Here is a 25773-nt window from a genome sequence, read left to right on the forward strand (position 1 = left end):
GCTGGGGTGTAGGAGCAGGGGCAGTTGGGGCTCAGTGAGTCTCCTGTTGGAAGCTGAGCAGGGCTCTCCCCAGGCCACGCCCCCCAACACCTCCCTTTCCATCCTGGGGAGGCCTAGGGCGCCTCCTCCCCTGCCTCCAGGATTGAGCAGGGCTGGGCGTGGAGCCAGGAGGTGGGGACCGGGCTCCGCAGGCTCACCTGGTTGCAGGGGGAAATTAAAAGGGAGGAGGAGAGCAGCAGCCCATCAGAACGCACGCTCCCGGCTGGCAACAGGTGCCCGGGAGAGGAGCTGGGGAGCCGGGGCGTGCGAGCACCGGGCACCCGACATTGGAGGCTGGGAGCCGGGTGCAGGATGGCCCCGCGGGGAGCGGTGAGGCTGTCCCTGAACAAACCCAGCTACGCGGTGTGCGTGGTGGGCGTCGAGACGCTGGTGGCCGTCCACAGGTGAGAGCCGGGAGCCCCCGCCTGGCCTGGCGCCTTGGCGGGCCCCAGCCAAAGCCCCAGGGCATTGGCTTGGCATGAGGGGGGGCACATCGGGGTTGTCACACTGACTGGCAGCTGAGAAGGTGGGGGTGGCTGTAGAGTCGGGGATGGAGGGACTAGGGTCCGGCCAGGTGCACCCGTGCCAGGAGGTAGCCCCCCACCCCGGGAGGGTGGGGGTCAGGGTGCTGACTGAGTCTGGGGCCTGGCTCTGGGGCCCAGCTCCCCAGCCTGACATGGAAAGGACAGCTGCCGTCCAGTGTTGGAGTTCGGGGGAAGGAAGGAAGGAAGGAGGACTGGGCGTCCCCTGCCATCCCTTAGCTCCTTCCCAGCTCCTCAGGTCTCCACGGCAGGAGTGTTTGTTGCAGCTCGATTCCTGGAGGCCAGCCAGGCGCAAGCAGGGTGACTGGGAGCCAGAGGGAGTGGCTGGGGACCAGAGTGACTCAATGACTTAATCTAAGGAGCCAGCCTGGAGCACAGCCTGGGACCCGGGCTGGGCATGTGATGATGATTGAGGAGGAGGAGGGTGGTGGGGTGCTGGTAGTTTTGGTGATAATTATGGTGGTGATGATGACGATGGTGATGGTGGTAATGAAGGTGGCGATGATGGTGGTGATGGTGGTGGTGATGGTAGTGGTGATGGTGGTGATGATGGTGATGGTGATGGTGGTGGTGATGGTGATGGTGGTGGTGGTGATGGTGGTGGTGGTGATGGTGGTGGTGGTGGTGGTGGTGGTGATGATGATGGTGGTGGTGATGATGGTGATGGTAGTGGTGATGAAGGTGGTGGTGGTGGTGGTGATGGTGGTGGTGATGGTGATGGTGATGGTGGTGGTGATGATGGTGATGGTAGTGGTGATGAAGGTGGTGGTGGTGGTGGTGATGGTGGTGGTGATGGTGATGGTGATGATGGTGATGGTAGTGATGATGATGGCGGTGGTGGTGATGATGGTGATGGTGGTGGTGATGGTGGTGGTGGTGGTGATGGTGATGGCGGTGGTGATGGTGATGGTGGTGGTGATGATGGTGATGGTAGTGATGATGATGGCGGTGGTGGTGATGATGGTGATGGTGGTGGTGATGGTGGTGGTGGTGATGATGGTGATGATGGTGATGGTGGTGGTGATGGTGGTGGTGATGGTGGTGGTTATCATGGTAGCTGTGATGGTGGCAGTCACAGTGGTAATACGGCATCTGAAGGGTCAGCTGCGACAGCGGCTTCTCTCACTGGCTCAGGTCCCCCCTGCTCCGGCTCGGGCCCCACCTGGCCTCTGAGAGTGCTGGACTGGGTGACCGCTGGGTCTTGTGGGCTCCCATGCATGGCCCCGGCCCTGGTCCTGCTGGCAGGGCGCAAGCGTGGGGACCCCAAGCCCCTGGGGCGAGGGTCTTTACCAGGTTGGTCTGAGCCCACTGCCCTCCTGAGTCTCAGCCCCACGCATGCCCAGTTTGGTGAGGGAAAGCCAGGCCCAGGGACCCAGCTAGCCTCGGGTGAGTCTCTTCTCCAGAAGGGTCCCCGGTCTCTTCTAGGGCAGCGGTGTGGAGCTGGGGTGCAGGGGCGGGAGGAGAAAGGCACCCCCAGTGAGCCTTTGTTTGGCAGCGGCTGCCAGGGTTTACCCAGCCAGCGGGTCTTGTTGTCTCATGCGCTTCCAATACATGTCTGCCAGAGTTAATGACTGAAAACGTCAGCTTTCTAGTTAAGTTCCGATTTCAGGTAGCCGCCAGTGGGTGCACACGTGTGCGCGCAGTTCTGAGCGTTGAACCCAGGGCCACACACGTGCGGGCAGGTGCTGTACCCTCCAGCCCTGAGTTACTGATCTTGTGAGTTGCATCAAACACGTCCATGCCAGGCAATCCTGCTTTGATGCGAGGAAAGAGAAGGGGGCCCTGCTGGGTGCCCCCTTCCTGAGGCTGTGTGGTGCTGCTCCCAGAGCCAGACTCATGATGGGGACAGGACCTGCGATCTGGGATCCTGGAGGGACCGGCGCTTTGTGGGCCACGGCCAAGCCGCGGGGCGCTGGGCTCCGTTTCTGGGGCTACGGAGGCCGTGTCCCTGGACTCCAGAGTTGCGCGCGCTCGGGTTCTCATCCTGGCTCTGTTCTTTTGACTCTGTGCGGCCTTGGGCAAGCTTCTGCAAGTCTCCGAGCGTCTTTGTAGACTGACAAGCGGGAAGGGATAGCACCGACGGGAATGGCTTTGGCAGGGGATAAAGGAGACCACGCATGCACGCACGCACGTGCAGGGCGCTTTGCATGGCGGGTTCCGCGGTTGTGGGCCAGGCTGGCGGGGGGGCGGGGGTGGGGGGGAGGGGGGATGGGGGGATGGGAGGAGACACCTCTATGGGATCTCCAAGGGACCCATGGCGAGCCCCGCCGACAGCCCCTGGGAAGCGCCTGCGGGCTGGGGGAGGTGAGGGCCTGGGACTCAGCTATGGCGACTCTGGGCCAGAGCAGCAGAGCCTCATGTCCTCGAGGCGTCCGGTGGCGCTGCGGCCTCATGGCGCTGTGGGGTTCCCAGGCACCAGGGGCTCACGCGTGAGGGCCAGGCCGCCGGGAGGAAGGGCTGGACTCTGTGGCCAGAGATGAGCGTTAAGACCAAACAGGGGGCTTCTGTGGGCCTTTCCAGAGGAGCAGGGAAGCCCCCAAAGAGGAGGTGTGCCCGTCACCCGTCACCCCAGCTCCTTGCATCTGCGCCCTCCAGGAGAAGGGCGGATGGGGTGAAGTCACCCGAGTGATTAATTCCTCGGCGCTGCGCACTGTTGCTTATCTGGAGAAATGTTTGTGTTTGGAGTAATTGGGTGTCGTGGGTAATCCAGCCTCAGGAACTCGTAGGGCGCCCCTAGAGTGGCTAGCTCAGCACCCTGAGCCCTCGCTCCGGGGGCTAGCCCAGCACCCTGAGCCCTCGCTCCGGGGGCTAGCCCAGCAGTCTGACCTCTGTAGCCCAGTCTGTGAGCTGTGGAGGCAATCTGACATCCCTGATGTGGCCGGGTGGTCCTGGCTGTCCTGTCCTTCCCTGGGGACTTCAGGTGCCCCCTGCATGCTCACAGAGCAGGTGGGCAGCGTGGGGGTTCACTGGGGACCCGCATGGTCCTCTTTGCCTGCTCGTTTGTCTGAGCCAGTTAGGGGGAGAAGCCAGCGGCCTGCTCCCGCCCTTTCCTTGTCTTCCTCGCCCCGGCAGGGCAGACTCTCAGGCCCCAGAGTGGTGGGGCTTGGGGTGGGGGGGGGGGCAGATGAACCTGAGCGGCCCAGGTGGGAGCCAGTGCTGGGGTTTCCTCGCGTTTAAACGCTCGCGCTGTCGAGGAGTCGTGGGACCCGCCCCGTCGGTCACTGTCAGTCTACAGGGTATAAATGATGGCTTTTACCTGCAGAAGTAGAATGCGGTATAATTGGGCTCCTCTGGAGATAATTACAGGATGGGTGGGACAGACACTAATTCAGGGTGACAGGCTGCTGGCGCCGGCCAGGGCCACGCGCCCTCTCTGAGGGTTCCATCCTGTGGTTCCTGCCAGCGGCAGGAGGGGTGCCCTTGCCCGGAACTCGCACTCTAACTCTCAGTTAGAGCAGGGGGGAGAAATCTAAAACCGGACGGCGGGACACAGCAGCTGAGCTGGAGCGGGGTGGCATGGGCTCCCCAGATGTGAGACTCCTTCCCCTCCATCCAACCACCCCCCCCCGCCATTCTGAGGCAGGCTGGGACCCTCCCCCCACCCCTGCCCCCCACCCCCCTTCCCGTCCCAAGACTTCAGTCTTGATCACCCCTCCTCCTGCCAGCTCTTCTTTTCCTCCTCAGCTCCCAAACCCCCTCCCAGCCCCAGTTCTCTGCTCCCGGCCTGGTCCTCAGATGCAGGCTCTGCTCTCTTCTGAGCTGGGGGTGGGGGGAACGGCTGAGGGAAGATTCGAGGTGCGAGGGGCGGAGGGCCGCTGTTCCCCTGCGATGGATGTGAAAGACGCTACTCATCCTCGGGCTCAGCAATGGCCGCAGGACACCGCGCAGCGAAAGGCAAGGCCTGGACGGCGGTCTCCCGAGGTCAGGTGTCTGTCGGATGATAAGCAGTTTTAATCTAACCCAGTGGGGATCCCGACCCCCATTGGCTGAGTACTGTGGGGGTTCACCTCTCTCAGCGGCGCCTAAGGGACAGGGCCTTCTGTAGGGTCATTGGAGCTCGGGCACTTCCTGAGCCTGGTTGGATTTTTGGCTGTCTCCACCGCCTTCGTTCTGGCTCTTCTGGTAAGAACGTTCTCGCACCATTTTCTCCTAATCCATTCTCCCCTCGTTCACCGGCTCCCTTCTACGCCATCCTGCGTATCTCCCGACCCTGTGGTGCATGAACTCTGCGTGCAGCGCTCTGCTAACAAGCCACGCGTGGTGTTCCGCTCCGCATCCAGTGCTCCGTGCTGAAGATGGACCGGCGTCCTTTCTGATGTCCCCCCGGGAGAGTGGGAGGCCGCCCAAGCCGCCACGGGCCAGTGCCCAGGCCCGCCACACACGGCTGAGATCTCAGACCTCAGCCCGCCTCGCCCCGCGGGCGGGACAGCCCTGTGTGGGGGCCTCCAAAGGCGCCCTGGACTCCTCAGGCAGGAGACACGGGGCCTGCCAGCCGGCCAGCCCTGGTCCCTCGCGCCTAGCGCACTGCAGCCCTGCCAGCCCCCCATTGCAGGTCTCAGCTCCCAGTTCACAGAGGGGTTGTGCGGAGAGCTGGTTGGGCACCGAGCTTTGCATACAGCCAGTGTGGGGTGGGGGAGACAGTGGATTTAGAGACGAGGGAGGAGGGCCCATAGCTTCTGTACTCCAGGCCCCCCCCCAAATCCAGAGGTGCCACCCACACTGGGTTCCACAGGAAGAAGCCCCACCGAGGTCAGGCTATGTGAGAGCCAGGTCCTGGCTTCCAGCAGTCTGACTAGTCCTTGCTGGCTGTGTGACCTTGGACCAGTTACTTAACCTCTCTGAGCTGGCTCTCTCCCAGGCTAGGTCGGGATGACACCACCTATTGTTTGTGCCTGTGCAGGTGACACCTTTATTTTTCTCATTTTATTGAGGAGGCATTTCACAACCCACAGAGCACAGATGGCCTCTGGGGAGAGGAAAGTGACTCATGACTAACTCGAAGCGAGGACGCTTTCTCTTAGAGCCTTTCTATATGGCGGTGGTCCCCAGCCCAGGGGACCCTAAGACCGGGGAGTGGCAGCGCCTCCCACCCTCAGCCTGGGCAGCCAGGCGTCCACCTGAGGGCAGGCCTACCCAGCAAGGCTCTCTCCTCCCGGGCCCCCTGGGCGGGCCCTACCCTGAGCCATGGCAGGGCACCAGGCACCCACATCCATCGATCCCTATCTCCACGGCGGAGCCCACAGCCACGCCCTGTGTGCTGTGAGCCCCGCCCCGGCCCCGGCCTTCCCTGACCTCCGTCACCCAGGGCAGGAAGGGAGCCAGGTCCAGGCCGGGGGCCGAGGGCCTGAGCTGGGTCCCTGCGGCCGGCACCCGCGCCAACCCCCCCCCACCGCCACATGGGAGAACATCCGGGTGATGCTCTTCCTGCCTGTGGTCACTGAACGCCCGTCCTGGGCTCTGCTGGGCTCTGGTGCTGCAAGAATATACAAGCCTGCGGGTAACCCGGGAAGGCAGGGGCGCGGGTGGGGGTGGGGGTGCTTCCTGGGGACCCAAACTGGTTTCTAGATGCCGGTTTTAGAGATCACACAGCTTGATGGGGGTGTCCGTCTGGTGAGGACAAAAGGGGCGGGCAGCCCTCATCCATGGGGGTCCGTGGTTTCTCTCTCAGCTCTGTCCACCCTTCCAGATCTCCCTCCCCCACCCCAGTGCCTTTCATCTCCTTACAAGCAGCTTGGGGGGGCGGGAGGGAGAGCAGTGTCCCAACCCAACTACATAGCCCACCTGTGGGGCGAGGAGGATTAGGGTCCCCACCTAGCAGATGAAGAAACTGAGATGCAGAGAGGTACAGACCTACAAACATCGGTGGGGGGGGGGGGATTTGAGACACCCCCCTCCCGGCTGCTGACTGCACCTTCTGTGAGCTTCCGTCCTGCTTATTAGAGGATGTGCTCGATCCTTCCGGAAAGCCCCCTGCCTGTCCGTGTGACATGAGGGGCCTGCTAGGGGCAGAGCAGTAGGCCAGAAGTGGGTTCAACATCTTGCTCTGGAGCCGGGGGGCCAGTGTCTCACGCCTGCCGTCCCAGCCACCCAGGAGGCTGAGATCCGAGGATCACAGAAAAGCCCACGGGCCGCCTTCTCCAATCCACCAGTTACAGAGCTGGGCTGGAGGCGTGATTCAAGCAGCAGAGCGCCAGCTAAGTGTGGGCGCTGAGCAAGCGCGCGAGGCCCTGCGTGGATGGGGGTGGGGAGGAAAGCCTTAGCTCTTTGGCGGTCACCTGTGATGGCCCTGGAAACCAGCAGAGCTGGGGAGGGGTTGGAGGTGCTTACCCCCCATTTTGGCAGGCTGGGACCAGAACCGGGGCACTCTGAGGGCTGCCAGCTGCTTCCCTGAGGGGGAGGCCCGCTCCGTTCTCCTGGGCACCCCTGGTGCCCGGCGTGCTCCCTGCAGGTGCTCAGGACGTGGGCTGAGAGAATGCCCACAGAGCTCCCTGTGCCCCTGGGGGGGGGGGCGGCTCCTCCGGCACCCGAGTCCTTGTCAGCGGGACCGGGCTCCCCTGCCGGCTCCCCGGCTCTTGCGGAGCCCCCCACGGGGCTCCGGTGGCATTTTGTCTGATAGCAAGTCCAGAGCGGCTGGAGGCTGGCACCCTGGGGCTCCTGTGGGCACGAGGCCCCCGCACACCCTCATGGCTGCTTCTCTCTTGGGCTCTGCCACGAGCTTCTGCCTCACGGTCCCTCCGGGGCGCGCTGCGGTGTGGCTGGCACCGAGGGCTTCTCCGTGGCTCTAGAGGCCGGGTGGGCTCGCTAGTCTCTGAGGTAAAGGGGTGGCAGGGGGAGCTGTGGCCGGTGGCGGCCGTGCAGAGGAAACCCTTTCTGCTTGCCGAGGTTGTGAGGTGGCAAGGATTCAAGCACAGGGCCCTGCTCGGGGGGACTGGCAAGGAGGAGGTCCAGGCTCCTCTAATCCTGGGGGGCACCCTCTCTCTAGGCACACAGGGACCGGTGGAACCTTCTGGACGGTCTGCACCCCGGCTTGGGGGGTGGGGACAGGCAGGGAAAGTGGCTGGGCCCCCATCCAACCCGAGGTCTCCTTGGCTGACTCCCTAACCTTAGTGGGGAACGTTGTGCAACTTCTCTACCACTTCCGGGATGTTACTCCTTCCTCCCATCAGAGAGAGAGGGGCACATTCAGGTCACACGTTCATTTAAATGTCTGCCCACGACAGAAGACAAACCTGTTGGTCCCTGCTCCCTTTCCAGCTGTGTGACCCGGGAAAGGTTACCTCACCTCTCTGAGAAGGTGTGTCCATCTGTTAAATGGAAACGGTGGCACCTATGCAAGAGGGTACGGTGCCTGTCCTAGGTGTCAAAAGCTAACCTGTAGGCCGGGCCCCCGTGGCTCACGCCCGCAATCCCGGGGACTCCGGAGGCGGCGATCTGAGGATCGTGGCTCCAAGCCTGGGCAGGAAAGTCTGCGGGACTCTTACCTCCAAGCAACCAGCAAACAACTGAACATGGGGCTGTGTGACCTGCCACCCCACGCCACAGGGCCACGGCGCCACAGAGCCACAGGGCCACCGCGCCCCAGGGCCAGCGGGCCACTGTGTGGCCAGATCTCTGGCTTGGGCCTCACCCCGCGTCCAGTGCGGGGTTTCCGCCTGCAGCCTGTGGATTCCTGCACTGGCCCTGCCCGGGGACCCCAGGACTCCAGGACCCAGGGAGCACCAACCCCATAGGCACCAGCCTGGGGCTGGGAAGGGCCTGGCGGCTCTGCCGTGGTGACATCACGCGCCCACCCACCAATCAGGAGCGGCGGGGGCGGTGGGGGGCGGTGCAGAGTCTGGAAATCCCGGAACAGGAAGTAGCTGTTGGGATTCAGTCCATTTCACGGAGGAGCACCATCGAGGCCCCGAGCTGATAGGGGACCAGATTCAAGGCGGTTCCCTTACGAGGATCCCCCGGGGTGGGGGGGCTCCTCACTCTGTCCAGGCAGAGACGGGGGAAGGCTCCAGAGGGGCGGGCCTCCCTCCTGACCGTGGACATCCGGGTTAGAGGTCACGCCGCAGGGACCTGTGCACCTGCCCCACCCGGCCACACCCGCAGACCTGGGAGCCCGAGGAAGGGCCCTGGGAGAGCCGGGCCTCCCGGGTGGCGGGCAGGGGCGAGGCGGGGATGCCAAGGGGATGACAACAGTCCAAGCTGGCAAAGCCCTTGCCTGGCACAACCGGCCTCGCCAGCGCACCGGCTCCCGGTCCTCGGTCAGCCTTGCCTTGGGGTGGGGGCTGGGCTTGAGCAGGCCCCTCCCAGAGGGGGGAGGGGGGAGCCCTGCTGGACTGCCCTGGGTCCCCCTTGTCCATCCCAGCTGCCCCCTGCCGAAAAGCCACCGGTCCCCAAGTTCCGCCCCTTACCTGGCAGCTGCGGGAGAGCCCGCTGAGATCGGGAATCTAGCTCCCCGGGACGGGGGTAAACTGAGGCAGGAGCCGCTGAACAGGCTTGGAGGGGACAGACCTACGCTGTAAGCAGCTGGGGTGCCCTGAGCTCAGGCCTGTTTGCCCTTTGGACATAAGACACCGTTGTGTGATGCGTGCGCCCACGGGCATGCTGGGTAAAGAGCAGGAGAGGGGTCGGAGGGCGCGATGCCCCCAGGCAGGGCAGGAGCCCCGGTCCCGGAGGGCCGCCTCAGCAACGCCCATTCCTAACAACGCCCCGTCCCCATCCATAACGCAATTATTGCCGCCAGGCGCTGAATTGGAGGCCGAGATGCCAGCAGGCTTCACCCAGAAAAGCTCCCCGTTCTAGAGGAGAGGGCGCAGGGGAGTGGGGTGACAGACGCCATGGTTTGGAGGGGAGCTGGGTGCGGAGTTCAGAGTGTGACGCCTGCTTGGGCTCCATAGAGAGGTCCTGTCTCCTCTGTCGCTGTCTGGGGTTAGAAGGAAAGGCGGAGGCAGCTCTCGTTATCTCCGTGGTCTCGTCTCACGTGGCTTTAAGGATTGTCGTTCTTAGGGGGGTGGTGGAATGTGGGCAGGCTGGCACCCCAATGTCTTGGTGAAATGCCTTTGCTCTCAGCTCTGGCCCGGCCTCCCCATTCCCCCCCCCCCACACCCGCCTACCAGTGCAACCCCAGCCAGCTCCCCAAGTCCACGGTCACCATCGCCAGCAGCTTGCGGGCTGTGCGGGCACAGGGAGGAGGCCCAGACAGCAGCCTGGGCAGCCGGAGGGCTCCGTGCACCCCAAGTCCGGAGCTCTGGGGGGCATCAGGTAGGGGAACAGGGAGAGGGTGGATGAGGGACCCACTAGCCACGTGGAGACAGGCTTGAGACCCCCTCCCCTGCAGGAAAGCAGGAAGTGAGACCCCCTTCACTCACGAGCCAGTGTTTGGTGGGCACCTGCTATGCGCCCGGTGCTACACTGAGGATCCCAGTAGCCAGTAAAACGCGAAGACGGCACAGAAGCCAGAGAAAAGGGGGAAGAGCCGGGGGAGGACTGGGTGGGGGGGAGGGGCGGGAGGGGCTGTGTTCAGTGGCGTGCTGGTGGAGGGGTTCACTGAGGCTACCCGGGGAGAAGCATCCCATGTAGAGGGAACAGCTGTGCAAAGGCCCTGAGGCTGGACAGCCTGGCCTGTGAGCAGCAGGCAGCCCCGCCCCCACCCCACAGGGACATTCTCCTGAGCCCTGGTTCTCTTTCTCTTCTCTGCAGTGATGTGCCCGAGGGTGCCGAGACTTTTGGGGTCTCTGGGAGCTCTGGGGTGGAGGTCTTCACCGTCCGCGGCCCCTCGCGGGTGACAAAGCCCGCAGGCAAGGCCCGCTGGCCCCTGGAGGGCGACACCGAGGTGGTTGTCTCCGTGGACACAGTCAGCAAGGATCTAGATGACCTCCAGGTGAGAGCCCCCCTCCGTAGAGCACCCTCCCCACGACACCCCCACTCACAGACCACCCAACTCAACCAAACCCCACCCAGGGCGAGTCGACACCCACGCAGCCTGTCCTGGGCACGCTCCCACGAATCACCCAGCACCCCATCTCCACACCCCTACAGAGGATGTGTCCGGCTGGCCTTGCTTAATCCCGGCCTTCACCCCTGAGTTCATTACATCCCCTGAGGGCCCAGCCACTCCGGCTGCCCCCCCACCCCTCCCTGGCTCCGCTGGGGTATCAGCTGTGCCCGCCCCGGGGCGCCACCCCTGGCTCTTAGCAGCCGCTTCCTTCTGCAGGTGACGGTGTCGTACTTTGGGCCTCGGGAGGGCCGTGCCCTGGGCCACAGCGTGCTGTACCTCACTGGCGTGGGTGAGTGCCCTTCCTGTGCTAGCTGGGGTGGGGCGGGTGGGGGGGGGGGGGAGGGCACAATGCGGCTCCCGGGAGCCCCTGCCGGGCTCCTTCCACCTCGGAAGACGCTGCACCCTCCAAGTTCAAGTCCACGTTCAAGGCCGCCTGCGGGCCCTCAAGGCAGAGCCGCACCGGGGCCCCAGGCCAGCCGCACAGGCCTCCCCAGGGTGGGGGACGGTCCCCAGGGCCGGACGTCGGGTCCTCACGGGGCTCGTGGACCTGGACACGGAGAGCACACCGATGGAAGCCCTTCTCCTTCCTTTCCAGATGTTTCTCTCGATGTGGACACGCGCCGCACCGGCAAGGCAAGGAAGAGCCGGAGTGACAAGGTGAGGCCTGCTTGCCTTCCCGTAGGCCACAGGGCTGAGCCGGGGTGGACAGGGCCCTCCCTGGTGTGCAGCTGTGTGTGTGTGTGTGGGGGGGGTGATGGCTGTACAAGCTGGGGCGCTCCCGTCCACCCCCGAGTCCAGGCCCTTCTTTAAATGGTTACGTAAACCTGGGAGACAGACATCTACAGGCTGACAGCTGCCCAGGTCAGCTCCAGCTGCTTCCTGGAGACCCCCCCCACCCCCACCCCGGGGTCCCCCCTGACCTCAGCCTTTCTGATTTGCCATAGAAAACCTGGCACTGGGGCCCCGAGGGCCACGGGGCCATCCTGCTGGTGAACTGCGACAAGGAGAGTCCGAGGTCCACGGAGCCGGACCTGAGGCACAGCCAGCTGACCTCGCTGGACGGTAGGGGACAGGAAGCGGCTGGCCCGCCTGTAATCCCAGCTCCTCAGGAGGCTGAGACCCCAGGGTCAAGGCTGGAAGGCCGGCCTGGGCAGGAAAGGCCCGGGAACCACCAGAACCCGGGCGTGGTAGAGCTCGAGCATTGAGCATTGAGCGGCAAAGCTCAGGGCCAGGGCCGGGCCCCGAGGTCAGGCTCTCGAACGGGCACACACCCACATGGGGGCCGCTCTCCCAGACCTGCAGGACATGTCGCCCATGGTGCTGAGCTGCGGGGGCCCCGATGACGTCTTCCGCCGCCACAAGCTGGTTCTCCAAGTGTCCGCACCAGACTCCCAGAGACTGCGAGTCTTCTGTGCGCGGGGTGAGTGGCCCGGCTGGCCGGGCCCCTGCCGCCCCCCACCCCCGCCTTCCCCCTCCTCCCCCCTCCCACGGCCCTCCCGCCCCGCCCCAGCCCCGGTCCAGTTCCACCCGCTCCTCCCTAGGTGGCACCGGCCTGGCCCACTACCAGATGGTGCTGGGGCCCGCGCGCCTCTCCTACGCCGTGGACCGGCAGCCGGGCGAGCGGGAGATCGCGTTCCACGTGGAGGGGCTCAGCTTCCCCGACGCCCACTTCCAGGGGCTCGTCTCGCTCAGCGTCAGCCTGGTGGACACAGGGGTGTGTGTGTGTGTGTGTGTGTGTGTGTGTGTGCAGGGCGCCGGTGGAGGCTGAGGGGCTTGAGGACTAGGAGTGGAGGCTTCTGGTGGGGGAGGGGCAGGCGAGAGGGGAACGGCAGGGAAGCCTGTGGGCCCCCGTCCCCTGTCCCCCGGGGGAACCACTGACCCCGCCCCACCTCGCCCCAGGCCCTGTCCGAGGTGGACCTCTTCACAGACACTGTGGTCTTCCGCGTGGCCCCCTGGATCATGACACCGAACACCCAGCCCCCCTTGGAGCTGTATGTGTGCAGGTGAGCCCTCCCCCCTCCCCCATCCCCCAGGGGCTGTGTGTGTGCAGGTGAGCCCTCCCTCCTCCCCCATCCCCCAGGGGCTGTGTGTGCAGGTTAGCCCTCCCCCTCCCCCATCCCCCAGGGGCTGTGTGTGCAGGTTAGCCCTCCCCCTCCCCCATCCCCCAGGGGCTGTGTGTGCAGGTGAGCCCTCCCCCCTCCCCCATCCCCCAGGGGCTGTGTGTGTGCAGGTGAGCCCTCCCTCCTCCCCCATCCCCCAGGGGCTGTGTGTGCAGGTTAGCCCTCCCCCTCCCCCATCCCCCAGGGCTGTGTGTGTGCAGGTGAGCCCTCCCCCTCCCCCATCCCCCAGGGCTGTGTGTGTGCAGGTGAGCCCTCCCCCTCCCCCATCTCCCAGGCCTGTGTGTGTGCAGGTGAGCCCTCCCCATCCCCCAGGGGCTGTGTGTGTGCAGGTGAGCCCCCCACCCCCATCCCCCAGGGCTGTGTGTGTGCAGGTGAGCCCTCCCCCTCCCCCATCCCCCAGGGGCTGTGAGTGTGCAGGTGAGCCCTCCCCCTCCCCCATCCCCCAGGGGCTGTGAGTGTGCAGGTGAGCCCTCCCCCCTCCCCCATCCCCCAGGGGCTGTGTGTGTGCAGGTGAGCCCTCCCCCCTCCCCATCCCCCAGGGCTGTGTGTGTGCAGGTGAGCCCTCCCCCTCCCCCATCCCCCAGGGGCTGTGTGTGTGCAGGTGAGCCCTCCCCCCTCCCCCATCCCCCAGGGGCTGTGTGTGTGCAGGTGAGCCCTCCCCCCTCCCCCATCCCCCAGGGGCTGTGTGTGTGCAGGTGAGCCCTCCCCCCTCCCCCATCCCCCAGGGCTGTGTGTGTGCAGGTGAGCCCTCCCCCTCCCCCATCCCCCAGGGCTGTGTGTGTGCAGGTGAGCCCTCCCCCATCCCCCAGGCCTGTGTGTGTGCAGGTGAGCCCCCCCCCCCATCGCTGGGCTTGGCGGTGCTGGCAAGGGCACTGGCAGGGTGCTCTCCCCTGCCCGCCCAGTCCCTGAGGACAGATGAGGGCAGGGCAGGTGGCCTTGGAGTTCCGGGCTTCTCCACTGGGCAGCTTGGGTCCCTACCGAGGCCACGGCTCCTGCCGGTACCCCTCCCCCTCTGTCCAGGCCCCCTCCCCCTCCCCCTGCCCCCTTCTCCACCCCCATCCTGCCCCTGTCCAGTCCCACTGTAGAGCCCTGAACACTGGGGTTTGGCCTGGGCAGGGGGGCCAGGCGCTGCCCAGGCCTGGGCGCCACAGGAGACGGGGCCTTTCTCCCACGCTGGTGACCCCTGTGCCTGCTGAGAACGGGGACTCGGCCTCCTGGGTGCCCAGGGTGCCCGGGGGGGCAGGGCCACGGGTCCCCCAGCATCCTGGTCAGACCCCCTCAGCCAGCGCGTGGGCCTCCACCCGGAGACCATCCCTCCTCCTCCTGTCTGTTGGCCTCCCCACGCTGACCTTACGCTCAGGGCCCCTCGCGTGGACCAGGGGTGGGCAGGGCTGCGGGTCCTCTCGCTGACACCTCACCTGGTAAAGTTGGGCCCCAGGCTGACTCCGCGGTGGCCCTGAGCTGCCTGACTGGTTATGGTGCCCGGCCTCTGGGCTTGGAGTCTGGCCTGGCCCCCTCCCCCCACCCCGCCTGCTCCCTCCTCCCCCCGCCTGCCCCCCTCCCCTGCTGTGATCTGGGGGCACATGTGTCCCCCAGGCAGAGGCCAGGCCGGTGCAGCTGCCATCTGAGGAGGGCGTCGCCGTCTTTTGCAGTGTGATGGATTCCCATGGCTCAAACGAGAAGTTTCTGGACGACATGGCTTACCTGGCGATGAAGGCCAACTGCAAGTTGATCGTCTGCCCCCGGGTAGAAAACCGCAACGACCGCTGGATCCAGGTGGGTGGGAAGAGAAAAGAGCAGACGCGGCTGGGGGAGGGGCCGAGCCCCCAGGACGAGGGGGGGGCGGGCAACTCCCACAGCCAGGGGTACCGGGAGGCGTCTTTCCCACCCCGGCCTCGTCCTGCCCCGCCCGCTGGGGACACCTGTTCTCCTCGCCACTGCAGCTCTGTCTTCTCTCCTGCCCAGGATGAGATGGAGTTTGGCTACATCGAAGCCCCCCACAAATCTTTCCCCGTGGTCTTCGACTCCCCTCGAAACAGAGGCCTGAGGGACTTCCCGTACAAGAAGATTCTGGTGTGTGCAAAGGACAGGCCGGGAGTCCTCGGGAGGCCCCTCTTGTGGGAGTCCCTGGTCAGGCCTCACCTGGCACACAAGGGCCCAGAAACCGGAAGGGGGCGGGGCAAAGGGTACAGAAGGCGGGGATGTAGATTATATGCAGATGGCATGCAAATGGGCAACTCCCCATTCTTCAGGAGAGCAAAAGAGCAAAGTTCCCTCAGGTAAGGGGTTCCCAGCAGGGGAACTAATGGAGGGGTCAGCCCTGGGGAGACCAAACCCAGTGCAACGAGTCCTCCAGTGCTCCCTTCCCCTTCCCCTTCTTCCTTCCTCCCTCCCCCATCCCTCCCTTCCTCCCCCCTCACTGAAACTAGGGCTTGAACTAAGAAGCTCACGCGCTTGCTTAGCTCTTCAGTTAAATGCTGGCGCTCTACCACTTGAGCCCTATCTCCACTACAGGCTTTTTGCTCGCTCACTGGAGATAGGAACCTCATGGGCTTTCCTGCCTGGGCTGGTTTTGAACTGTGCTCCCCAGATCTCAGCCTCCCGAGTAGCTGGGATTACAGGCGTGAGCCACCAGGGCCTGGCTTCTCCGTTATTTATCTTCCCTTTTCCTTGGATCAGATTTGCTTGATATGGAAGCTGAGAGGCTCCAACCTGTTTGTTTGGTGTGTTGTTTTTTTGGTCCTCCTGTGTGTGTTGGGGGCCCCAGTGTTAATGGCTGCGTTTCTCTATGACTTGGCGTGCCACTCACCATCCACGCACTTGGGTTTGTTCTTTGGCTTTGGTGTTTGAACTCAGTGCACGCTACACCTGCACTCCACCGCGAGGCCCCGCCTCCAGCCCCTTTTGTCCAGGCTGGCCTAGGCGGTGCTCCTCTCACGCGTGCTTCCTGGAGTCTGGGAGGCTGGGCCTGAGCCGCTGCACCCAGACATTGGTTGAGACGGAGTCTTTCAAATTTCTTCTCTTTAACAGTTTTTTCTTTGGCCATGGCTGGCCTTGATCTCTGCCTTTTCACGCGGGATCGCAGGCTGGAGTCCCACAGCCAGGCTGCGGGTTCTTTAGGCGGGTGCCGCTTAACTCGCAGACACTTGGGTCTTTCCGCGGCTCTCCGTGGCTGACTGGTCCTTCGCTGCCTGGCCTCGCAGATGGGGCGTTCATCAGTCACAGGGAACCCCGGGATCTTTCAGGCTGAGGAGGAAGGAACAGGAGACCCCAGACACTCCCCCTTTCCGTCCTGACTGACCCCCTCCTGCTGGGGCCGGGTCTTGCTGCTCCTTCCCTAGGGCCCTGACTTCGGCTACGTCACCCGCGAGGTCCAGTTCGCTGGCTCCTCCAGCCTGGATTCCTTCGGCAACCTGGACGTCAGCCCGCCGGTCACGGTGGGTGGCAGGGAGTACCCGCTGGGCCGGGTCCTCATCGGAGGCAGCTTCCCCAAGTGAGTGGCCAGCTGGGGGGGGGGGGGGGTGAGGCGGAGGGCAATGGCAGCACCCGCAGTTCCCCTGGGGGGGGGCAGGGGGCGATGGCAGCATCCACAGTTCCCCAACCTGGTAGGCGGCCAGCACTGTCCGCCTGGAATCCCAGAATTCGAGACTCAGATGTAACACCAACCCAGGAGTGGCCCCAAGGCCTTCGATCCGCCTCACTGGATGCGTGTAAATCCATCGCCAGTATTAAATACAGCAACTGACCACAGGTTTTTAAAAATAGGCAGGTCTCGCCAGGCACTGGTGGCTCGCGCCTGTCACCGTAGGTAGCTACTCAAGAAAGAGGCCGAGCTCTGAGGATGGCGGGGTGAGGCCAGCCCCGCAGGGAAGCCTGGGAGGATTTTTGCCTCTAATTAACCAGCAAAAAGCCGCGCGTGGGGCTGTGGGCTCGGGTGGTGAGGCTGCCGCCCTTGAGTGAAATAAACCAAGAGACAGTGCCAGGCCCCGAGTCCAAGCCCTGGACTGGCAGGTGTGCAAATGCACGTGCGTACACACACACACACACACACACACACACACACACACACACCACAGCCAATCTCTCGGCTTCTGGGAAAGCTAGGAGCTCGGGTCTTTGGAGTCAGGTGACCTTGGGTTCAAGTCCTGCCCTCGTGGCCACTGACCAGTGAGTGATTAGAACTAAGTCACATGACCAGCGCTTACCACAGTGCTCTGCACATAGTAGGTACTCGACTGAAGAAAAATCCTACTTAGTGCCTACCAGGCAGGGCTGGAAATACTAGGGTAGACACACTACTCTAGACCCCATGCCTCGGTTTCTCTAGCTGTAAAAGGGGCCCAGTAGACACCCCCTCCCTCCCGCTGATGAGCAGCGCCCCTGGGATACAGAACGCGTAAACCACCTTTTGGAGGCTTGGTGTAACTCCTCGCCCCCTACCCCCTCTACCTGTGGGGCGGGTTAGATGGGAGGCTGAGGCTCAGCCAAGGGAGATTCCTGGCATTCGTTCATTCCGTCTTTCCCCAGTTTCAAGGGCTGTGCTTTGAGGCTTGCTAAGCGACAGGCGAGGGGCCCTTGTGCAGGGGTTCAGGAATACCCCAGGCGGGGTGTCTACAGTCACCCCTTCCCCACGGGATAAAGGGAAGAAGGGACTTCAAGACGTGGCCACTTCAGAGGGTGTTCCGGGGAGTGGAGCGGCACGTGCCAAGGCCCTGAGGCAGAAACATGCCAGGGACCTGGAAGGAAAAGCGGGGAGACCAGTGGGGCTGGAGCTGAGTGTGGGGGTGGCGGGGGGGGCGGGGGGAGGGCGGAGCGCTGAGCTCAGCAGCGGTGGCGCATGGTGAGAAGAGCTGCAGAGCTAACAGGATTAAAGGAGGCACCAGTGCCCAGAGCGGGCACAGGACGTGTTTGTTATACAGACGCACCTCCCTTTCCTCAGCTTGGGTTCTCTACCCTCTGTCCTTCATGCTAGAAGGTTCTTTGGGTGTTTCCGCCCCCTGGTGGCGGCTTTGATGGAGCTGAAGACTCCTGTCGGGGTCGGGGTGGGGGGGCCGGCCCTCCCTCTGTGGTGGGGGGAGAGGAGGAGAGGACAGCCCCCCACCCCCCACCCCCCCACCCCCCGGCTCAGGAGTGGCCACTTTGGGGCCTGCGTGCTCTGGAGTCAGCCCCTCTCCTTTGGGGCGTCCTCCCGGCCCCGGGCCCAGCATGGGCTCCCAGCCTCGGTTTCCCCTCCGACGGGAGGGCTGTGGTGAGGGTCCCCGGGTGACGCACGCGCGTGTCCCCCCCCCCCCCGCCCAGGTCCAGCGGACGGCGGATGGCCCGGGTGGTGCAGGACTTCCTGCGGGCCCAGCGGGTGCAGGCGCCCGTGGAGCTGTACTCCGACTGGCTGTCCGTGGGCCACGTGGACGAGTTCCTGAGCTTCGTGCCCACTTCTGACCGGAAGGTGCGCCCCCCCCGCCTCCGCCTCCCCCCCCGCCCTCTTCCCACGGCCAGCCTCAGGGGTGCCAGGGCAAAGCCCCCCCCCCCAGGGTCAGAGGCACCTGCTGGGGCGGGGCCTGGGGTCCGGCGGGGTCACGGGGTCCGGCGGGGTCACGGGGTCAGGCGGGGTCATGGGGCAGGCTCGGGAGGAGGGAAGCCCCCCCTGCACAGTTACCAAGAGTCTGTTGAGCCCAGTCTAGAGGAGTGTAGGGGTTGAGACTACAGCTACCCGGGAGAGAGCTGAGGATCACGGTTCAAAGCCAGCCTGGGCAGGAAGTCTGTGAGATGCTTATCCCCCAATGAAGCACCAAAAACAAGTGAATACATAAAAAGCCAGAAGTGGAGCGGCGGCTCAAGTGGTAGAGCGCCAGCCTTGAGGGAGAAAGCTCAGGACAGTGCCCAGGCCCCGAGTTCAAGCCCCGTTACTGGCACGCGCACGTGAGAACAACACAAAAATACTAAGTTTACTCAGACCAAACCCATCCGCTGAAAGCCAGGGATGACACTTGCTATAAATTGTTACCTACGAAGTCGCAAACGCTGCATTCACTTTACTTCCTAGAACCCTCTCACTAGCCTGTTATTATTACTATTATTGTTGTTGCTATTTTATGTTTCCTATCTCCCAAGTAAGGAAAGAGCTCAGAGGAGTCATTAACTCATCCTGGCTCGCTCAGCCTGCAAGTGGCAGGGTAGCATTCACACACAGATGAGGGCCCTGATCTGACAGAGGACCCCGGGAGGGCTGCGGCAGCTGGGGAAGGAAGGCCTGTGTTTCTGCTCAGCCTGGTGTGAGCTCTGATGAGGGGTGGCACAGGCTGCCCCTGCCAGCAACAGAGACACCTGAATTGGGTGAAGATGGGAATTGAGTTCCCTGGTAGGCAAGTAGAAAAGGGCTTCCAGGCAAGGAGAACAGCACAGGCAAAGGCCTGGAGGTAGGGTCGGTCACCTAGGGGGGCTGGGGGCTGGGTAGAGTTGTAGGAGAGTCTTGTGGCTGGTGGGTGGGATGGAAGGGGGGAAGAAGAGAGTCCCCTGTGTGCTACCTGCCTCCTGAACTTGGGCCTGCCTGGGTTTGGGGGGGTCTCCGGTGCACCTTGTCTTCCTGCTGTGCCAGGGTTTCCGGCTGCTCCTGGCCAGTCCCAGTGCCTGCCTCAAACTATTCCAAGAGAAGAAGGAAGAGGGCCATGGGGAGGCGGCTCAGTTCGAGGGTGAGCGGCTTTCCACTGCGAGCCCCCTGCCCCACCCCACCCCTGCACGGTCCCCATGTTCCTCTGCAGAGCTCACAATGGGAATGAGGGGCGGAAGCTGGGGGCCTGGGGGCCTTGGGTGGTCTGGCAGCTCAGGGTCCCCACGCCCACTTCCCCAGCCTCACCCAGAGGTGCGCTCTGAACCTCTCAGAGCTCCTTCCCCTTCTCTTCCTGGAGGTGGCCATTAACTCTTTCTAGTACTTAAAGATCCATGACAGATCAAGGAGGTTCCCAGAGATGGTGGGCTGGGCGTTGAATTAATAGGCCAATGGCGGCCATTAATGAACAGGTCAAGGCCCGGAGTCCCTTCCCGAGGGGTTCCTGATCCATTACCTCGTCTTACTTGCAGCCAGCGCCAAGCATCCCAGGGGCTCCCAGCCTGTGATGGAGGGAAATCCTGGCCTGGATCCAGCTGTTCCCTGGCCTGGATCCAGCTGTTGCCTGGCTTGCCTTGGCCCGGGGCTTCTGAGCTCATGGCCGTTCCCGTCTTGCAGGGTTAAAGCACAAAGCAAAGAGAACCATCAATGAGCTCCTGGAAGACAGACACCTCAGGAAGGACAGCCTCCACGTGCAGGTGAGGGGCAGCTCCCACCTCAGGTGGGGACCCCCACCCCCCCACACACCCCGCCTCCTGGGGGAAGCTGGGTGGACTGTGCAGAGAATCAATGCTTGGGACGATGCCAGCCCTGTGCCCGACACAGGGCTCTGCCAGCCAGGCCGGGGCACGACATGACAACAACAACAAGGACTGCGGGAACCGTCCAGGCCAAACCCTAGCCCCACGGCGTCCTAGCTCTGTGCCACGGCTCGGGAGGCCCGTGCCTCAGTTTCCCCACCTTAGGACAGCCTTGGCTCCTCGGGCACAAAGCTGATGAGTGGCTCAGAGGGGCTGACAGGGGCTCGGGGCACCCAGCAGGTGCTTACGTCTTAGAGCTCTCTGCACCCCCCCCCTTCCCTACGCCCCAGAAATGCATCGACTGGAACCGCGAGGTGCTGAAGCGGGAGCTGGGCCTGGCCGAGAGCGACATTGTGGACATCCCGCAGCTCTTCTTCCTGAAGGGCGCCTACGCCGAGGCCTTCTTCCCTGACATGGTGAGGCCCCGGCCCAGGGGGCTCTGCCGGGATGGAGCTGCCCGAGACTGGGGGGGGGGGGGGGGCGCCAGCCTGCCTTGCCAGAACCGCCGTCCTGTGGCGTGTCCCGTCCAGAGGGTGGCCACCAGCCACGCGTGGCCGCCAAAGCGAACGCTTCTCTTCTTCCTCCGCGCTAGCCACGTGTGGAGAAGACTCTAACACGCTGTCTCCATCCTGGAAACATCCTGACAGTTCTCAATGGGGGTGGGGGGGGAGACGATGTTCCCCATGGCTTGTCACAAGGGGGGGGGTCACGAAGCTGGCATCTGGACCTGGCCAAAGAAGGCCTCTGAACGTACCCCGGCACACAGGGCACCCTCAGCCCCACCGGCAGGACCCTGGGCTTCCTGTAGGGTACGGGGCTGAACCCCCACCCGTGAGAAGCCAGGAAGAAATGGGGGTCCTGGGGTTCATCTCTGTGCCTTGGCTTGTCAGCTGAGAGCGGCCCACTGTGCCTATCCTCCCCCCGCAGGCCCCCAGCCCCCCTCCCCAGGAGACCTGCTAGGCAGCCGCTGGGGACTGAGGGCCAGCGAGGCCGGGCTGCCCACCGCACTGCCCCCCCTAGACTGGGGAGTCTCCCAGGGGAGCCCCAGGGAGGGCTGGGGCGGAGGGAGGGTGGACAGACACGCAGCTGGAGCCTAAGACGGAAGAGCGAAGTGCGTAGGAGCCAGCTGCACCTTGGTTTGCTTGTTGTTCTGTGTTTTAACTTGGAAAGTGAAATGGCTCTGTGGTGGGGACGCTTGGCACGTCCCTGCCCCCACCCTACATGTGCCACCCCCCCCCCCCCCCCCCACCGCGGGCTTTGCGCTGGCGAATGCCCTCGGTAGCCCCGAAGGCCAGACTGGAGGGGGGAGGGCCCGAGGTCCAGGAGAGCTCCCCCCTTCCCTGGGATAATCCAGGACCACACCCCACGGGCCCGAGCGTCCCACAATGACAAGGGGCACCCTGTGCCCCTTGCCATCCACCTGGGGCTGAGATCTCCTCTAGGAAACCCCTCACCTCCTCACATTGGTTCCCCAAGCCAGGACCACCACCAAGGGGAGGACAGAGGCGGGGCCTGCGCTGTTGTGATCGACAGCTCTGGTGGCTGTGATTGACAGCCCTGGCCGGCGTTCACCCGCCCTCGCCGCCACCCCGTGGCGGTTTCCGGAGCGCATCGGCCGCCCTGGCGGCCAGGAGGGTGGCGGGGACTGGGTGGCTTTGCCTGGCCAGGGCTGGAGCGAGCTCCCGCGCGTGGGGCCTGGCAGCCAGCGCAGCACGGCCGCCCTCTTGTCTTCTCCGTCTCCCGCAGGTGAACATGGTGGTCCTCGGCAAGTACCTGGGCATCCCCAAGCCCTACGGCCCGCTCATCCAGGGCCGCTGCTGCCTGGAGGAGAGGGTGCGCGCGCTGCTGGAGCCGCTGGGCCTGCGCTGCGTCTTCATCGACGACTTCCTGTCCTACCACAAGCTGCTGGGCGAGATCCACTGCGGCACCAACGTGCGCAGGAGACCCTTCGGCTTTAAATGGTGGCACGTGGCGCCCTGAGCACGCCCATCCTGCCGGCCGGCCACGGTGCGCCCCAGACTCCGGGCAAGGCGACAGCGAGGCGATGGCCCCCTTCCTCACCTCCGGAGTGACCGGTCCACCCCAGCAAGGACGGACCTCACACTCTCCTCCCCTCCCCTCTCAGCTCCCCAACATCAAGAGCCTGGACGTGTGCAAGCATGGCTGTGGGGGGGGGGGCCTCGGCAGGCAGACCCCGCTTTGAGTTGCTCCCTCCCCCAATCTCCCACCGGGGGGTGGGGGATGGGTCTGCTCCAGGAATGGGGGGCCGAGGAGGACCTGTGCTATGGGGCGATGCCCCCCCCCCCCGATTCCAGGTGGCTTCCGGCTCCTGCGAGACAAAATGGGCGATTGGAGGTGTCCTCTTTCTAAAGGGGACCCCAGGCGGCGACCTTCTTTCTCCCCACACCCCCGACTCCCATCAGCATAGGCAGGCAAACAAGGCTACTCAACACTGAAGACTTGTTTTGCAAAGGCCGAGAAACAGCCCAGTAGGAAATCCCTTTAATCTCTGACTCCATCTTCAAAAGTGCTCCTTACCCAAGTGTGGAGCCTCTAATTACAGCCAGCCGCTTCTGGCTAGAGGCAGAGGCCCGGGAGGCTGCCCGGGGGAGGCCGGGGCAGGAGGCCCAGACCCCAGCCTGTGGACCCGGCCTGGCCGGGCTGGGCACCTCGAGACCCAGGAGCGCCCGACTGTGGATTCTGGACTAGGCAGGCAGTGAGCGTTCCAGCTGTGGCTGGCTGGGTGGGAGCCCAGATGTTAGCTGCAGAGGGTGGGAGACAATTAGGTTATCTCTGAAGGTGGGGTGTAATTTCCTCTAATGGCCTTTAATGATTCCCCCTCCCCCTGCAGGCAGGGGGAGGGGGAGAGAGCCTCCCGTAGTCCTGGGACTGGGTAGCTTGGTTCTGAGCAGCCCCTGACCATGGCGGGGGGGGGGGGGAGGGTGGCCTCCCCTCCCCCCACACTGCAGGACCACAGCAGGTGCTAAACATTGGTGAGGCCTCAGACTGAAAAAGGCCACTGGCCACTCTAGTCAGCAAGGGCTTCTGTGCACCTGCAAGGGTCCCCTAGGAGCCTGGCTCCTCCCCTTCCAGAAGGTTCTGTGAGGTCCCTTTTGCCAGCTCCTACTCTCACCAGAGCGCCCTCCGTCCGCCGAGGACCCGACACAGGAGAGGCTGAGCCATGAGGAGAAGGCAGCCCATGGGGGGGTGGGGAGGACCATGTCTGGGAGGGGTGAACCTCAGAGCTGCTCAAATAGGGGGTTTTGGGGTGGCCGCCCAGGCCAGGGGAAGGCCTGAGTGACCAGACAGCTCCCTTCTGATCAATAAAAACCATCTCACGCATTTCTCTAAGCGCTGTCTCCTTGCCTCTGTTGGCTGGGCTGGGGGAGGGGGGAGGGGGGAGGGGAGAGGAAGAGGGACAGGGGAGGGGGAGAAGAGAGGGAGGGGCTAGTTTCCAGTTCCCGTCCCCTCTCCTGGTCAGGGAGCAGCCGGGCAGCAGCAGCTGATTCAGGAGAAAGGACAGCGCATGCCCGCTGGCCGGGGGCCCCACCCACCCGCTGAGATGGCTATCAGGAGGGAGAGGCGCTTCCTCTCTCCTCCCTTGAGTATCTCCTCATCGGTGGTCAGGGGTGCAGACCCAGGGGGAGGGACTGGGCCTCTGGGCAGGTGGGGGGGGGGGAGGGCTGCCAATCGCACGCAGCCCCGGTTCCTGAACTGGAATATGTCACCCCACACCTGCAGCACCTGCTGCCGCCTCAGGCGCCCCCCCACCCCCCAGATTACTTTAGCTTACGTTGTGGGCTAGGCGGCAAAAAGTTGCACCCCATCTGCCATCGACGCTTGAGTCCGAGAATGAACTCTGTGTGTGTGTGTGTGTGTGTGTGTGTGTGTGTGTGTGTGTGTGTTTTCACGTGCACGCACGCACGGGCACATACACGACTCAGGGCCTCACATTCACTTGATTTGATCCCTCCAAAGCCCCTGGCTCCTCTGGTGAAAGCCGGTTGTGGGTTGTGGGCTACCTCCACAGTCCACCCTCCGGGAAGGATGGGGCAGCCGCGGGCCCCCGTCCCGGAAGGGGCCATCCATCCCCCGTATTGCTCAGAGGCCGCGAGGGAGGCCGTGTGGGGCGTCCGCCTGAGCCCGGCCCTTACGCAGGCCGCCGGGCCCAGCGAGGCCTGGCGATGCTGGGCAACACGGAGACGTTGACCCAGGGGTCTTCCGGACGCGGGGCTTGGCCGTCCAGCTGGGAGCCCTGGACAGCCGCGGCGGGTCAGCTGAGGTCCTGGTCCCACCCTGCCTGCGCGGAGAAGGGAGGAGACTCGGATTCAGCACCTTCTGAGCCCCTGCCGGGCAGGGCGCAGGCTGCCATTATCCCTGCCGGTGCTGATGGTGACTTGTCACATTTTCTACAGATGAGGGAACTGAGGCCCCGAGCGAGGGAACGAGGAGCCGCCACCCTCCGAGGGCTGTCCCCTGACGCGTGGGGGAGAGTCTGGAGTGGAACCCAGGTTTCCTCTTCTCAGAGCCTCTCCTCTGGCGGTTCCAGGTGGGGCCTGGCCTCAGTTTCCCCACTGGGGAAGCACCGCATCCTACGCTGACCTCCTACGCTCCCGTGACCTTCATCTCCGCTTGCCCTACCTGAGGTTTCCTCTCCGGTGACGCGGAGGACAACGGCAGCGAGGTGAATCGAGTGCCACACTCGAGCCCCACCAGCCTGGGCCGTGCCCCAGACCGCTCAGCCAGGGCGGCAAGGCAGGGCGAAGCCCGCTTCCCCCCAGCCAGGCGGTAAGGAAAAGGCTGGCGTGGCTCCAGGCCCCGTCAGAAGGCATGGGAGCCTGTTCCCAGTGGCTCACACCGGAGGCTGCGACCTGAGGATCCCATGTTTGAAACCAGCCTGGACAGCAAGGTCTGGGAAGCTCTTATTTCCAATTAACCAGAAAAAAAAAAAAAAACTGGAAGTGGAGGTCTGGCTCAAGCGGTAAAGCATATAAGCCTTGACCAAAAAAAAAAAAGTTAAGCAGGAGTGCAAATCTGCTGGGCACTGGTGATTCACACCTGTAATCCTAGTTACTCATGAGGCTGAGGTCTGAGAAAGCCAGCCTAGGCAGGAAAGTCCATAAGACTCTTATCTCTAATTATACACCCGAAAACCGGAAGCGGCTCCAAGTGGTAGAGCGCTAGCCTTGAGTAAAAACTTGCCCAGGGACAGCGCCCAGGCCCAGAGTTCTACCCCCATGACCACAAAAAAAAAAAAAGAGTGCAAATCCTTGAGCTCAAGCCCCAGTACTGACACAGGTGCACGCACACACACCCCCACGCTTGCACACGTCCGGGCTTTGGGGGTGAGAAAGGGTCCAGATCAATGCCTCACATCTCCAACAACCCCTTCTGCCTTGGCCAAATACCTGTGGGGACTTGCTCCCCTTAGATCTGGAAACTAACTCCCCGCATGCCCCAGGTGAGAGCAGCAGGTTCATATGCAAATACTGGGGCCTTCCCAGCCAATCCTGAAGAGGTGATTGGTTCTTGGGCACCTGGGAAGGGGCTGAGCTTCCAGGACTGAAGCCAATGAGCTTGCACCCAGGGCCGGAGGGGTGGGGCCGGGGGCTTTTAAAAACCACTTTCCAAGGGGCCTGTGGGCAGTGCTGGGTTCGGTGGCTGAGCCCAGTCCAGAGCCAAC

The 25773-nt window shown here is 63.9% G+C and overlaps 1 protein-coding gene across 1 annotated transcript; it reads left to right on the forward strand.

The window, feature by feature from the left end:
• The first annotated feature begins 351 nt into the window (after positions 1-351).
• On the forward strand, positions 352-22070 carry LOC125354641 (protein-arginine deiminase type-1-like). Its single transcript, XM_048350345.1, has 16 exons — positions 352-443; positions 10272-10452; positions 10786-10858; positions 11165-11226; positions 11514-11631; positions 11864-11989; positions 12111-12283; positions 12469-12572; positions 14342-14465; positions 14655-14762; positions 16031-16182; positions 17988-18132; positions 19282-19375; positions 19909-19988; positions 20381-20506; positions 21837-22070. The coding sequence occupies exons 1-16, from the start codon at positions 352-354 to the stop codon at positions 22068-22070; spliced, it is 1992 nt and encodes a 663-aa protein (XP_048206302.1).
• Positions 22071-25773: the final 3703 nt, after the last annotated feature.

The sequence above is a fragment of the Perognathus longimembris genome, chromosome 7 (assembly GCF_023159225.1).
Source record: "Perognathus longimembris pacificus isolate PPM17 chromosome 7, ASM2315922v1, whole genome shotgun sequence".
NCBI lineage: Eukaryota > Metazoa > Chordata > Mammalia > Rodentia > Heteromyidae > Perognathus > Perognathus longimembris.

Bases quoted from the DNA above. Each gene is read 5' to 3' on its own strand.
- LOC125354641 (XM_048350345.1), top strand. From the start codon at position 352: ATGGCCCCGCGGGGAGCGGTGAGGCTGTCCCTGAACAAACCCAGCTAC. The intron at 11,632-11,863 runs GTAGGGGACAGG...CCGCTCTCCCAG, and splicing joins CCAGCTGACCTCGCTGGACG to ACCTGCAGGACATGTCGCCC. The intron at 14,763-16,030 runs GTGTGTGCAAAG...CTCCTTCCCTAG, and splicing joins TCCCGTACAAGAAGATTCTG to GGCCCTGACTTCGGCTACGT.